This window comes from Entelurus aequoreus, linkage group LG07 (genome assembly GCF_033978785.1).
Source record: "Entelurus aequoreus isolate RoL-2023_Sb linkage group LG07, RoL_Eaeq_v1.1, whole genome shotgun sequence".
In the NCBI taxonomy this organism is placed as follows: domain Eukaryota; kingdom Metazoa; phylum Chordata; class Actinopteri; order Syngnathiformes; family Syngnathidae; genus Entelurus; species Entelurus aequoreus.
This window is the reverse complement of record NC_084737.1, coordinates 79368175-79384280: the sequence shown is the minus strand read 5'-3', so window position 1 is coordinate 79384280 and position 16106 is coordinate 79368175. Positions and strand designations below refer to the sequence as shown.

At 37.3% G+C, this 16106-nt stretch overlaps 2 protein-coding genes across 3 annotated transcripts in view; one reads left to right on the top strand and one right to left on the bottom strand.

The window, feature by feature from the left end:
• ppih (peptidylprolyl isomerase H (cyclophilin H)) overlaps window positions 1-16106 on the bottom strand; it is a 58201-nt gene that overhangs the window by 39723 nt on the left and 2372 nt on the right.
• Window positions 5424-14302, top strand: si:dkeyp-100a1.6 (uncharacterized). Of its 2 annotated transcripts, none has more exons than XM_062052264.1 (2): window positions 5424-5615; window positions 12921-14302. In XM_062052264.1, the coding sequence occupies exon 2, from the start codon at window positions 12957-12959 to the stop codon at window positions 14007-14009; it is 1053 nt and encodes a 350-aa protein (XP_061908248.1). In that variant the 5' UTR covers window positions 5424-5615; window positions 12921-12956; the 3' UTR covers window positions 14010-14302. The 2 variants fall into 2 exon arrangements, with proteins under 2 accessions (XP_061908248.1, XP_061908247.1); XM_062052263.1 differs by lacking the exon at window positions 5424-5615 and adding an exon at window positions 6859-6987.

Here is a 16106-nt window from a genome sequence, read left to right as displayed (position 1 = left end):
TGGACACTTCCTTAGTTCCTTGTTTCACTTCCTGGTTTTGTTTGTCACCATAGCAACCATTAGTTTCACCTGTTCCACGTTTGTACTCACACACACCTGTCTCACGTTTTCACATTGTCATGTCACGCACCTGTTCACAGTTAAGTCACGCACCTGTTGTCACTATATAGGCTTTTCTGTTTCTGTTGTTCGTCCTGGCGACATCATACATTCATGCCATGTTCACAGTTCCTTGTCACGTAAGTTTTTGTTTGTTTAATGTTCATAGTTCTCCGCCATTGTGCGCGCCTTTTGTTTTCTAGTCAAGTTTTTTTACCTCCGCTGTGAGCGCCTTTTGTTTGTACCTTTTGTTTGAGTTTATAGAATAAAATCATGTTTTTACCTCCACGCCATGTTTGCGTCAGTCCGTTTGCATCTCGGGAAAGCAACCCACGCAGGAAACTGCACCATAGTCCCCGTTATGACACCTCTGCGCATGCGCATAGCATAGATCCAACGAATCGATGACTAAATTAATCGGCAACTATTTTTATAATCGATTTTAATCGATTAGTTGTTGCAGTCCTAATATATATATATATATTTATTTATTTTTTATTAAATCAACATAAAAAACACAATATATACATTATATATCAATATAGATCATTACAGTCAGCAGGGATACAGTCCGTAAGCACACAATTGTAAAAAAAATAAAAAAAATAAAAAAATAAAACAATTTTTTTTTAAAAACCCTCCCCCCCGGTCCGTGGGACAAATTTTCAAGCGCTGACCGGTCCGCAGCTACAAAAAGGTTGGGGACCACTGCTTTAGGCAGCTTCATTGTCTATACCAGTGCTTTTCTTTGGCCCGTCACAAGTGCAAAATGCTGGCCTCGCGTGGATACTGGAGTACTTTAACATTTCCTGCAAGACTGTTGTCATGGAAACCTGGTCTGCTGAACGAGACGGACGCTTTGCAAACTGCAAAAGACACACCCCTTTTTAATCTCTTTGGACCTTGAGGTACATGTGTTAATGTTTACAAAGAGAGAAAATAAAGCCGGAGAGCAAACAAATCAAGCCAGGACAAGACCATCTTTAGCATATAAATAATCAATAAAAAATCATTCTAACTCAAAAGGCATTTTTGCCTATCATTCCCATTCCCTGTATAAGACAACAACACATGTATTGCTTTTTTTATGCATTCTAATTTATAATATACGGCAAGTACAAGGTGGCTAACAATGCAACTAATAGGAGTCATCTTTTGCGGCCATAAAGCCCTCTAAAGACGGTGACAAACAATATCGTGACTTATTAACCAAGTACAATCGAAATTCCTATGATAAGCGATAACGCCAAGAAACTACTTTTAGCTGCGCCGTGATCACTGAGAGCTAACTAGTTTGTGCAGACATACTGAGCCGGTGATCTGCTTCAGCGCCTCCGAGTTAATTCTCGATTATAAATCATGCCTTTCACTTGCATAGTAGAAAGTTGTGGCCATAAACCGAGAAGTTGGTCAACATTGACATTCAACTTACGCCCATAGAAAATCTGCTCGTTTGCGGGCACCTTTTTTTTTTTTTTAACCTACGTGAGGATTAGGACTCATTCGGCATCCCAGTGAGAGTAGACGTTGTACGGTAAGTGATCATTTTATTATGTCCGTATTTTACATTTATTGTTTAGCACTTAGCAAAAGTGCTACTTGCTGGATCTTCTTATCACTCAGCTTCTAAAGCTTGTAGCTCCTCCTCCTTATATTCCAGTTAAAATATATAAGGTTCTGGATCATCAGTTGTCCCAAAGTAGTGGTTGTTAGCTCTCATTAAGTCCTCTATGATTAGTGTCAGAATAATTGTATCTAGAGATGTCCGATAATATTGGTCTGCCGATATTATCGGCCGATAAATGCGTTAAAATGTAATATCGTAAATTATCTGTATCGTTTTTTTTTATCGGTATCGTTTGTTTTTTTTGTTTAGTTTTTTTTAATTTTATTAAATCCACATAAAAAACACAAGATATACTTACAATTAGTGCACCAACCCAAAAAACCTCCCTACCCCATTTACACTCATTCACACAAAAGGGTTGTTTCTTTCTGTTATTAATATTCTGGTTCCTACATTATATATCAATATATATCAATACAGTCTGCAAGGGATACAGTCCGTAAGCACACATGATTGTGCGTGCTGCTGGTCCACTAATAATACTAACCTTTAACAGTTAATTTTATAAATTTTCATTAATTACTAGTTTCTATGTAACGGTTTTTATATTGTTTTACTTTCTTTTTTATTCAAGAAAATGTTTTTAATTTATTTATCTTATTTTATTTTATTCATTTTTTTTAAAAGAACCTTATCTTCACCATACCTGGTTGTCCAAATTAGGCATAATAATGTGTTAATTCCACGACTGTATATATCGGTTGATATCGGTATCGGTTGATATCGGTATCGGTAATTAAAGAGTTGGACAATATCGGCATATCGGATATCGGCAAAAATCCATTATCGGTCATCCCTAATTGTATCTAAGTTATCACAAAACTTTGTGATGCCATGAGTTCCCGGCGAGAGGACAAAAGCTGTCTTTGATCCTACCAAGCAAAAGGCTTGTAAAATTCCACTGTATAGGATGGGAAGCGACATGATCTATTGTAATCCACAGGAAGATTTTGTCTTGACCCGAGATCTACAAAGCGGAGAGGAAGCAGGACCTGACTCCCCTCCAGGCACCTTTTCTTTGAACTGTTTTGTGACCAAAGGCAGCGGCTGTTTACGACCCCCTTCCTTTAGAAACAGCTGTTGCCATGTAAACAGGGAAAGTCCAAATAAAAGAGGAGGCGTACAATCTTTCGTCAGAGCGTGGTGGGACACTGTACAAGGGTGCAGCCCAGACGTTTCTCCTCAATTGAGCCAAATTGAATTCTGTCTCTGTTTGATTCCTTGCTTCTTTGCCTGTTTAATAGATGTCATCAGTGTTTGAACCTGACAATTAGTGGTAGTGGTTGCTGATAATGAAGGAAATAGCGAACCTTGTGATGCGTTTGTGAAATAAATGCACCGCCATATGCTTAAACCAACCAAAATACCTACATTTTACATGTTATTATGAATGTGCCTGTTACTACTATACATATACACTTACATCGTGTATATAAAACGTTGATGGAGGTTTTGGATGTTCTTTAGAACGGTTTGTAGGTGAAATAAAGCAAATCGCATTGGCTTCGTTGTTAGCCGACTTTTGCTAGCATTTATGTATGAGTTAGAATGCAAAAAAAACAAAAAACATATTGTGTGCTTGTCTCACATAAAGATTGAGAATGATTGACCAAACTCCAACAAAAGGACAGTTCCCCTTTAGGATTGGAACTACTTTGTCCTACATGCATTTTCAAGATTTGTATTAGAAAATGTACAGCCTGTGTTCTAGGCCTGCGAATCTTAGGGTGTCCCACGATTCGATTCAATATCGAATCTTGGGGTCACGATTAGATTATAAATTGATTTTTTTCGATTCAACGCGATTCTCGATTCAAAAACGATATTTTTCCGATTCAAAACAATTCTCTATTCACTAGACGTATAAGATTTCATGGGATTTAACGATTAGGAGTGACAGATTGTTTGGTAAACGTATAGCATGTTCTATATGTTATAGTTATTTGAATATGTTATGTTAACATACCAGACGCGTTCTCAGTTGGTTATTTATGCCTCATATAACGTACACTTATTCAGCCTGTTGTTCACTATTCTTTATTTATTTTAAATTGCCTTTCAAATGTCTATTCTTGGTGTTGGGTTTTATCAAATAAATTTCCCCAAAAAATGCGACTTACACTCCAGTGCGACTTATATATGTTTTTTTCCTTCTTTATTATGCACTTTCGGCCGGTGCGACTTATACTCCGAAAAATACGGTAATGCTGTCCAGTTGCTGTGGCGCCACAAGCGGACAAAATAGTGAACAGTAATGCGCTAAGAAAGCGGGACATTATAGAAGTCTCGGGTCCAAAGCCATGACAAGTTGTTCTCAGGACAAGAAAAGACTATTTCATCATCATTGGATGGAACGCTACTGGCCCGCTTTGACGCTTGTAGAGAGGAGGAGCTTCACGTCCGTGTTTACATTACAGTGCGTGCACTGATAACATAAAATGGAGATTGTTACTCAAACTGCTTCGGTAAGATGGAATAAAAGCTCAGCAGAAACAAAGACAGTAAAGAGGAAGTCTAAAGTCACTTTGATCAGCGACTTTGGTCAAAATATGTCAAGTCTTTTCTCATACCAATTACCGGTACACACCTTCGGCTTCCTAATCGTAGCACTATGCTTCAAATCCAGTCTAACCAACAAAACAATGAAATACCGTTGAACAATGCTTCGTCAAAGATGTTTTGTAATGTTATTCTGTGATATTTTTACCTAAATAAATGTTTTCTGGCAGATTGAAATAAAGTGTATTGTAATAGCATCGGCGATATAAAGGAGGAAGACTGTCTTTGAACAAGTCCTCCTTTTATTTATGTTCACAAATAGTACTGTCAACTAAATAGGCTGAAGCGTGACACACACACACACACGGCGGCTTCTTGAACACTTTCTCAGTTTCTTCTTTCCTCCTACTGACACTTGGTTTAAAATTGCAGGCAGTCCTATGCAGCACACATCAGGTAATTACATTCCCATCGCTACAGCAGTGTTTCCCACACATTCATTTATTTGTGGCAGCCCGCCACGAAAGAATTACGTCCGCCACAAATAGATTTTTTTTTTTTTTTTGTCCTGTCCAGCTTCTCAGGCAAATCATATAGTTGATGTAGATGCCCATATAGGCTGTTCAGCTTTACTTTACAAAAGAGAAGTGTAGGATACTTCTCTTGTTGCCTTATTTGTATTTGACCACTACTGTTTTCTGTTTATTTGTTACTGACTGTGGCAGGACACCTCTGCCTCTGTTTCACTTTATGTTGCTGGTAAATAATATGGTTGTAGTAGTAGGCTAAAGTTGAATTATTTAGTATGCACTAATTAAAGGGGCAGAGCTTTAAGAGACATTTTAGCTTTTATATTTTTATAAGATATATTTTTTGTAAGAACCACAATTAATAAATATATTTCAGTGAATAACTTATTGTTCAAATCTTTATATAAATATGTACATAAAGTTTTGTAATTATATTGTAAAATGGATGGATGGATGGATGGTGGTTTAAAACAAAACTGTTATTATTAATTAGTAAGTATACATTTTTTGAGCCTTTTTAGAGAAAATAATATAATTGTAGTAAATTATGCAACTTACTCGATGGTGTCATGGTGACCACGCCCATAGCTACGCCCATAGCCACGCCCCCACCGCCACAGGTGTCTTGGCAGTTTATGGGAAACACTGAACATATAATGCACAGAACATCAGAAGCATTTATTCAAGTAGAAATATCACCTTTTACATTACCAAACATATTTGACAATCAAAGCATGATCCCCATTTTGTGTTATTAATGCGTAAAACTGGTATCTAAACATGGTGTTGCTCCTCTTCTTCGTGCAAGTGCTCCTATAACAGGAATACAAATTCTGTATTCCTACAAAATACAAAATCTGGTGAGTAACCAACGCACTGTAGGTATTTATTTTTTTAATTCTCTTTAAAAGGGTGTATGTCCTTTCTTTTGTTGAGCTGTTTAAAAAAAGCAGAATGTTTAAAAAAAACTTTTATTAAAGCAAACTAATTGTCCAATCATGGTATTAAAACTTGACAAAGATCTTTCTAGGGTACACTTATTAATGATGAAAAATTATATTTATCTGAAATTATCGCAATTAATTTTGAGTTAACTATGAACAAACTGCAATTTTATTTATTTATTTATTTTTAAATGCACTGTAGCACTTTGAGATTGTTTGTTCAATTTAAAGTGATTTTACAAATAAAATATGTTATTATTATTGGGATTAAATATTTTAATCGTTTGATAGCCCTAAAAATAAACAAAAATATAAAAGTAGAGCAAACATGCACAATGTATTGAGAACATGTGGTAATGTCGATTTTAATAACGAATACAAACGCTAACATTTGTCTTTAAATATATGTTTTAGCCTTTTTATTAGCCTATTGCATAACAAACGCCAGACTGAGACTTTCTTTATTGTCATTCGAACTTGTACTTTGCAATGCAGATGACATCATTTTGTTGTTGTGCAGGATAAATATAGCAGCAATTTTTACCTAGAAAATTTCGGTACATCTATAAATAGATATAAAATCAAAAGCCATGTATCTGTTGTTTGTGATGTATTATATATTGTATTTTACAGTCCTGTGAGGTAGTCTTGTGTGGGGGTTTGAGGAGGAATGACTGTGTTCAAAAGCAAATATTGAAAGAATATTAAAAACAATATTGTTTGTTTTATATACTTAAAAGCTCCACATGACTGCTGTTCTTTTTAGAGTCTAAAAGAGTTGACTTTTGTTATCTATGAGCATATTTATTGTTTGTTTGTTTTGATAAACTGGGAGGCTGAAAGCCACTGCTGTTCGTTGTCTTGGCAGTGGATACTAAAATGTTAACTCCGTGCAAAAAGATATTGAAGCACATTGATTTTAAATCACAGACAGTTAGAAACACTTCAATAAAAGTAGTGAATTTAAAAGTATATGGGTTTAAGTTTTTTTTTTTAGTGTGGTATTGAATAAGTATCGAGAATCGTTAAATTCATAGGTATCGGTATAGACTACTGATATTCTAGTACTGTATGTGAGAACATATGTAATTTAATATGATAGGTGGTACTCCACAAAGAAAAAGAAGGCAGGCCCATCTAGGTGTTTGCATTTTAGAAGAGGATTACATCCAACAACAGTCACATAACTCACAAAGCAAGCAGACAAGCACAACCTTGAAAAGGATACCTTTAGGATCAACAAGTAGGACACTTGCAAGTCAAGGAAAAACCTGCACAACTGGAAGAGGTACATATTTTTAGGACAATGTTTTCATTTCTAGGTCTTCGCATTATCTCAGTAATACTCGCTTTGCCAGTCATTACAAGGAAGACTGAATTCTGGAAAGTCAGGTTGCTTATGTGTGTGCGTGCAGAGTTACTAAGAGGTCTTTAAGGTTAAGGTAAAGACAACGTGGAAAAATATGAACTACTAAGCAGCCACATTTAGGCCAAGTCCTGTACTGTAGTTAAGTCCGCCACAGGATGGTGTGGAAACTTGTCAGACTTGCGGTTCCACTATAGCGTGAGGCGGGACGGCAAATGCTGCATGAGCTATTTTATCATTGTATTAATTTTATTACATGCACAGTAAGGATGTCACGGTATGAACATTTCTTATCACGGTTATTGTGACCAAAATGATCACGGTTATCATTATTATCGCGGTATTTTTAAATGTGCTCAAAATGTTCAAAAAATATCTATACTGAAATCTTTTAACCAAGTTTTATTTTTTTTTTAAAATACCCAACACATTCAAAATGATTTCCTTTGTAGGAAAAACATTACTGTAGATAAAAACACTGTTTCATGGACCTCAAGTAGAAATTGAATGTGCATATGAAAGCAACAAAAGCATTAAACAAAGTATAATGGAAGAGAAAACATTATAACATAAATAACTAGAATAAATAATAAATAAATTGTGCACAATATCACTTTATGGACCTAAGAGATTCAAAAATAAAAACCAATGTAAGAATTTTGAAAGATGGCACCGGATGGCCATAAGTTGTAACTGCACTTTTTGTCCATATAGATAAAAAACATTGTTCATGTATGAAATCTAGGGCTGCCAATTATGGCCAAAGTAATATTTAAGATTTATTTTTTTTAATCAAAAATGAAATCATGATTGTTTGTAAGGTAAAGCAGTGTCGGGGTGGGAACATAATACCATTATGTAATTTGTAATGTCTAATAAAAAGGCTATAGATAAACCTTAGCCATATATCTAGAGACAAGCGTTTGGTTTTTTTTGTTCATTAATAGTTTCAAAGTGTCATTTTTGTCATTACAAGATGTTTTTATCTCTATTTTCACATTTTGATCGAGGGAGGTATTTGTTTTAATTATTTATTTCTTCAAGTTATGTACATTTATATATACATGTAGATGCTGGAGCAGGACAGATTCATTAAGAGTTTGAGCAAAAATATGTTGTGTAGGAATTAACTATACACAGTAAAACATTAACAAAATGCTGTGTCACATGAATAGTTTTTAAAGTAATACCTTTGTGACATGAAAAAAACAAGTGATGCAAAAAAAAACCTGGTGTGTACTTTATGAAATCAATATAAAACTCAAAGCAGTTTGGCTAATGAATATGAAGCCTAATCAACAAGATTTGTTTTTCTCCAATGCCCCCTACTGGTTAAGTACAACAGTTTGGCCAACAAAAATAAACAGGAGTGACACCTCTCACACCTAATACACAATCTTCAAAGCCTGCTTTCAGTTCGATGAGATGAGCTCGTATTTATGTTGATTGAACACTGGTCAAGTTTACCGTTAAATAAAGGATGAGTGAGCATCTTAGTAAACAAACTGAAGACTTTATAGACAAGTTGGGATAACGTTCCCGACACATCGACTGCTGCATGTATGCTGTATGGTATGCATCGTAACTCTGCTCTGAATTTGCACAAGGTGCGCATTAAATGTCAAAAACGGAGTGTTTCTTGTGTCATGCATTTACTTTGTAATTGAAAACAGTGTTTCCCATAAACTGCCAAGATACCTGTGGCGGTGGGGGCGTGGCTATGGGGGTGGTCACCATGACATCATCGAGTAATTTGCATAATTTACTACAATGATATGATTTTCTTTAAAAAGGCTAAAAAAATATATACTTACTAATTAATAATAACAGTTTTGTTTTAAACGTCCATCCATCCATCCATTTCACAATATAATTACAATACTTTATGTACATATTTATATACAGATTTGAACAATAACTTATTCACTGAAATATATTTATTAATTGTGGTTCTTACACAAAATATATCTTATAAAATATAAAAGCTAAAATGTCTCTTAAAGCTCTGCCCCTTTAATTAGTGCATACTAAATAATTTAACTTTAGCCTACTACTACAACCATATTATTTACCAGCAACATAAAGTGAAACAGAGGCAGAGGTGTCCTGCCACAGTCAGTAACAAATAAACAGAAAACAGTAGTGGTCAAATACAAATAAGGCAACAAGAGAAGTATCCTACTTTCTTTTGTAAAGTAAATATGAACAGCCTATATGGGCATCTACATCAACTATATGATTTGCCTGAGAAGCTGGACAGGACAACAAAAAAAAAAAAAAAAAAAAAAAAAAAATTTTTTTATTTTTATTTATTTATTTATTTGTGGCGGACGTAATTCTTTCGTGGCGGGCCGCCACAAATAAATGAATGTGTGGGAAACACTGTGAAAATAAGCGCCCATGAAAGGTGAAACATTTGCCAAAATAGCGGAGATCCAGACAGGCGGGGCACCTCCACAACAGGTTTTTTAATTAATCGGAGTTTGAATTGAACTGGCTCCAACACACGCAATAACTACAATTGGAACCGAGCCACAGTAAGGGTTTGGCTTGAATGCTAAAAATACTGCATCACTAAAATCAAACACCAATTGTCATCATTTTTTAAATTTAGATAAAGTAAAGCACTCTGGGAAATGAAGTGTTTTTCGACCATTTTTTAAGGTTTAAAACAGTGTAGGGATGCAATAATTTCATATCACGTTTATCGTGACCAAAATTATCACGGTTATTATTATCGCGGTATTGAGGAATTCGCTTAAAAAGTACTTATACACACACTGAAATCTTTTGACTAAAAAACAGAAAACAGAAAACCCACTATTTTGCATGTTTTGTGTTTTTTTATGGATCACTGATAGTTTTTTAGTCTTAGCATTTTATCTGTTTCAATGGCCAAGCCTTTATTGTTTTCAATATTGTTTTTTAAGGTATCACTTTAAGATTTATTTAAATAAAAAGTGCAGAACAAATCAAATCTATTTTTATTCCTTATTTTGGCGGACATTGTGTCCTACACCTTTTAGCGGACCTTGAACGCACCGTAAAAACACCATGTCCCCTTTCCTTCCAGTATACAGTATATCAGTTACCCTACGAAGAGAGAGCACAGCTTGTCGGTTCATTGTGCACAATGAAATATCCTAGTTACTCAAAAAACATTGTGTTTATAAAAGGTTAGGTTGGGGTATGTTGTTTCTATATGGAAACATTTTTAATTAGCGAGCTGGGGCCAGTCAGCCCATGAGTTTATCAATCTCGTTTTTTTCGATCATTTTTAATTGAAAACGGTAAAATTAACTGTCGGGAGTTTCCCCAGATTTATCATTATTACCGCTTGTCGTTACATTCCGTAGCAGAGAATACAGAGAATTGGTTTAAAGACTAGTTCAAGGTAAATGTTCTGGAGCGGTCAAGTCAAAGGCCTCCCACCCCCACCAAGGACTGTTTTCACTGCTGGACTCTAGAAAGAGGTTCCGCAGCCTCCGAAGCAGAACCTCCAGGTTCTGTAACAGCTTCTTCCCTCAGGCCGTAAGACTCTTGAACGCATCATAATTATTCCCTCAATTCCCCCCAAAAATGGATTAACTCGCTGGAATATAAAGACAATATAACATACATCCATAAACGTGGATGCATATGCAAACGTGCAATATATTTATCTGTACAGTAATCTATTTATTTATATCTGCACCTTATTGCTTTTTTTATCCTGCACTACCATGAGCTAATGCAACAAAATGTTGTTCTTATCTGTACTGTAAAGTTCAAATTTTAATGACAATAAAAAGGGAGTCTAAGTCTAAGTCTAATCTCAATCAAGTACTACAGTAGAATAGTACCAATATTTAAAACAATAAAAGCTAGCCATTCAAAAAGATAACATACTATGGCAAACACTACCAGTAAAGCAAAAGAACATGCAAAATAGTAGGGTTTCTAACAGTGTGTCTATCTATTTATTTACATTACTTGGTAAAAAGATGCCAGTTAGTGTACAAGTACTTTTTGAACATACTGCCCTAATAATGATAACTGTGATAATTCTGGTAACAATAACAATGATATGAAATATCGTTACATCCCTATATCGTGGAATATATATCATTATCGTATGAGGCTGCAATATCATATAGATTTTAGGCCATATTGTCCATCCTTAGAATGTACAGGTTAAGGCTGAAACGATGCGTCGACGTAGTCGACGTCATCGGTTACGTAAATACGTCGACGCCGCGTCGCATATTTACGTCACACTACCGTCATGGCGAAGCGCAAAGCAGACGATCAAAGCAGACGATGCGAGCGGTGCGAGCGAGGGGGAAAAAGCACGCCAAAAGTCGTCAAAAGTGTGGGAGTATTTCAATAAACGGCCTAATAATGTTGTTGTATGCACGCTGTGTCGAGCGGAAATAGCATATCAAAGCAGCACAACGGCTATGAACGAACATTTGAAAAGAAAACCATCAACTAGTCAATCGTCCGCGTGAGTATACGTTGTCATCATTACACAAAAACATGAATGTGTCATTTGTATCTGCTAGGGGTGTAACGGTACGTGTTTTGTATTGAACCGTTTCGGTACGGGGCTTTCGGTTCGGTACGGGGGTGTACCGAACGAGTTTCTAAGCTAAAGTGTTAACAAGCTGCTTTGCTCCTTCTGCTTCTGTCTCAGCACGCAGCATTGTCCCACCCACACAACCATCTGATTGGTACACACAAAGCATTATCAGCCAATCAGAAGTGCGTATTCAGAGCGTTAGCAGCCAATCAGCAGTGTGTATTCAGAGCGCATGTAGTCAGCGCTTCAGCGTGGAGCATATAGGTGTTTAGCAGGTGAGCATCAGGCAGCGGACTCTCCCCAAATGATAATAAACACCTCCCAGTCAACTACTAGTAACATCACTATGAGCCCGTTGACCTTCTAGAAACTTAAACTGCAGCTCAGCTCACTCGCAGTCCTGGCTTGAGGTGAAGGCTAATTACCTCTCAGTTCCAGCCACATCGACCCCTTCTGAGCGCCTATTTTCAGCTGCTGAGAATATTGTAAACAAGAAAAGAACCAGAGCATGTAGACATGCTAACCTTTCTTCATTACAACTGTTAGTCCCTCACTGGAATGAGTAGAATTGGTTATTGTGTACTGTGTTGGACTGGATGTTTATTTTGCACATTTTAAAAGCAATACTTAATGTTTACAGTGCTCCAGAATATTTAGATCGGCACTTTTTTGTATTGGATGTTTATCTTTATTTTTGCACATTTTAGCAAATAAGCAATACTTTCACTTTTGTTGAAATGTTTACACTGTTGTTACAGAATATTTCGTTTTGCACTTTTTTGTATTGGATGTTTATCCTTATTTTTGCACATCTTAAAGCAAAATAAGCAATACTTTTACTTTTGAAATGCTTATACTATTGCAGAATATTAAGATTTGCACTGGATGTTGACTTTTATATATGCACAATAAAAAGCAAATAAGCTACTTTTAATTTTGTTAAATGTTAAAAGTTTTAAATGTTTACATTGTTACAGAATATTTAGTCATGTTGTTGTCAATGTTGACTGAGTGGCCATACTTCTTTTTTTTTGTAAATAAAAGCCATGCCTTTTGAAAAAACTGGCCTACATTTATTTTTTCATCTTCATTTTGAATAAAAAAAATAATCGGTAAAAGGAAAAATAATCTATAGATTAATCGAAAAAAAATCTATGGATTAACCGATTAATCGAAAAAAATAATCTATAGATTAATCGATAGAAAAATAATCGTTAGCTGCAGCCTTAGTACAGATGCAGCCAACTGAATCGTGTGCTTCATGAATAATAATACTGTCTTGTTTTTTCTTCAGCAACCTCTCTTGAAGCTACTTAAACTGACATCAGAGATGCAGCTTGACGCACTGCTTAAGAGCCGCCATGAGCATCCGTCCACCATGATGGCTGTCTTAGAGGACTGGGATGAGAACACCGGCTGCCACAGAGACCACATGAAGATGTACACGTTAATTGTGCTCTCCAAGTTTGGATTGGATGTCTTGGCACTGTGGTTGTACAGCCACAAACGACTACGCACATCCTTGCTGGGCATGTTCAGCCTGACCGTTGTCCTGGCTGACCTGGTGATGGTCTCTTGTACCGTCCCCCTGTGGCTACTTGGACCTGACAAAATCTCCGCTTGCTACCTCTTGGCTTTTGCATCGGTCACATACGGAACACTGCCGCTGCCTATGGCGGGCCTGTGTCTGTTAGAATATTTCTTCAAAGATACTTGGAGAACCTCCTACAAGGTTTTCAAGAACATGACGGTGACGCTTCTCTTGTGGATTTTTGCAGTTGTATACTCTTACAGTGCTGTGAATGTGGAGCTCATGGAGCTGAGGCTCATGTCGGGTAAAAAAGTTCTGGTGTGCGAGGTTCAGGACACAACATTGGTCGCCTACTGTCTTTTCGGTCTCCTTGGGATTGTGAGTTGTTCGATGCTTCCTTTCTGCCATCGGATTCCCCAGTGGATTCGTGAAGCTGATAGGTTGTGCGATGCGAGGGAGGCTCAAGAGAACCAGTTGAGCGACCTGTTCATATCAACCCACGGCTTACAGACGACAGTTTCAGATGAGTTTCATCTAAAAGAGACCACCACACCAAAACCGCCGCTATGGTTCAGTCTAACGTTGGGCTTCGCTATGTTCTGGATGCCTTATCTCATTACGTCGTCAGCCAGCTTGGTTTTTGGCTTCTGGATTCCCGCCTACGTCGCAGTGAACCTACTGTGGTTGGAGTGCACCAACAGCGTCATAGTGGGGTTGATGTTCTGGGCAAAGAGTCGCATGCAAGGGCCTTACGCAAAAGTACCAGAAAATGTGTTCTCATTGGAAGTGTACTGGCATTTAAGCAACGGCAAACAAAGCGGCACGAAGACATACACACCCTTAACTGTTTAATACGGTGCGACCCGCTTATTTAGACGTCAGTCAGCCAGCATAAAGGGCGCTGAGTAGCAAGAGAAGGGGCAATAATGGTATTTTTTCAACTGACATTGTTTACCTACATTTTCATATGACACTTTATACTTTTATAACATTGCTGTGGTGGAAATCTACTGTGGTTTTATTTGTTTTTTGCTGTTGTGTGGTTTATTTTTCTGTGATATGGATCTCCCTGGGTCTGAAATAAAATGGCTACTACTACTATTGTATTGACTACAATGACAATAAAGCTTTCATGCAAACGCAAATGTTTCTGACAATGGCTTACAATCAAAATGTTTTTTAAAAAATGGACGTATTTTGTCAGTTACTGACTGCGGGTCAATAAAGCAATGCTTTTAGGGATGTGCCGATAAATCGACTACTGATCAGTAGTAGAGATGTCCGATAATGGCATTTTTGCCGATATCCCGATATTGTCCAACTACTGGAATTAACACATTATTATGCCTAATTTTGTTGTGATGCCCCGCTGGATGCATTAAACAATGTAACAACGTTTTCCAAAATAAATCAACTCAAGTTATGGAAAAAAAAATGCCAACATGGCACTGCCATATTTATTATTGAAGTCACAAAGTGCATTATTTTTTTTAACAGCAGCTTGGAATTTGGGACATGCTCATGAGGAGGTGGAGGTGGGCGGGGTTGGTTGAGGTGGGGTTGGCTGGTAGCGGGGGGTGTATATTGTAGCGTCCCGGAAGACTTAGTGCTGCAAGGGGTTCTGGGTATTTATACTGTTGTGTTACGGTGCGGATGTTCTCCCGAAATGTGTTTGTCATTCTTGTTTGGTGTGGGTTCACAGTGCGGCGCATATTTGTAACAGTGTTAAAGTTGTTTATACGGCCACCCTCAGTGTGACCTGTATGGCTGTTGACCAAGTATGCTTTGCATTCATTTGAGTGTGTGAAAAGCCGTAGATATTATGTGACTGGGCCGTCACGCAAAGGCAGTGCCTTTAAGGTTTATTGGCGCTCTGTACTTCTTCCTACGTCTTTTTGAAACCAATACCGATAATTTCCGTTATTACATTTTGAAGCATTTATCGGCCGATAATATCGGCAGTCCGATATTATCGGACATCTCTAATCAGTAGGGATGCAACAGTTAGTCGACAACAAAATTTGTCGCCGGCAATAGTTGTGAGGTCATCACTTGTGTTTTTCCACTCGCAAAAACATTGCCAATGATGAAGTAAGTTAAGTTAAGTTAAAGTAAATTAAAGTACCAATGATTGTCACACACACACTAGGTGTGGTGAAATGTGTCCTCTGCATTTGACCCAACCCCTGGTTCACCCCCTGGGGGGTGAGGGGAGCAGTGAGCAGCAGGGGTGGCCGCGCTCATTTTGATGATTTAACCCCCAATTCCAACCCTTGATGCTGAGTGCCAAGCAGGGAGGTAATGGGTCCCATTTTTATACTCTTTGGTATGACTCGGCCGGGGTTTGAACTCACGACCTACCGATCTCAGGGCGGACACTCTAACCACAAGGCCACTGAGCGGGTCGTAAAGTGTGAGAACATATTCTCTCATCCCGCGGTCCGGATAAAACCTGTTCGCGGGCCTAATCCGGGCCACGGGATCAAACTCAGATAAAAAAAATACATTACCCTTCCTGGTTCGATGACCCGCCCTATCTTGCCTATGATTGGCCTGTACCTAACCAATCGTGACATAGCATTGTAAACAACCAACCAATCATGGATGTTCTCATGCACTCTTGGAAGGAAGAAGGGGAGGGGTTTAGTAGCCCATGCAGGGTAGAACAAGGAACACAACAAATAAGCGGTCGCTTGGTAATTTTAACGTGAAAAAAATGATATCGATATTACGATATTTATATAAAATTATATCGATATTACGATATTTATATATCTTGTTTAAAAATATATCGATATATCTTACAAACTCGATATATCCACCAGCCCTAAACGCTGTGTAACAAGGATGTCGTTGTCAGTAATGAGAAAGTTATACAACATTACAAAATATGTCAGCATAAATAAACTGATTTTTGGGGTATGTAAGCGGGTTCCTGGGGATGGGTAC

Bases quoted from the DNA above. Each gene is read 5' to 3' on its own strand.
- si:dkeyp-100a1.6 (XM_062052264.1), top strand. From the start codon at position 12,957: ATGCAGCTTGACGCACTGCTTAAGAGCCGCCATGAGCATCCGTCCACC.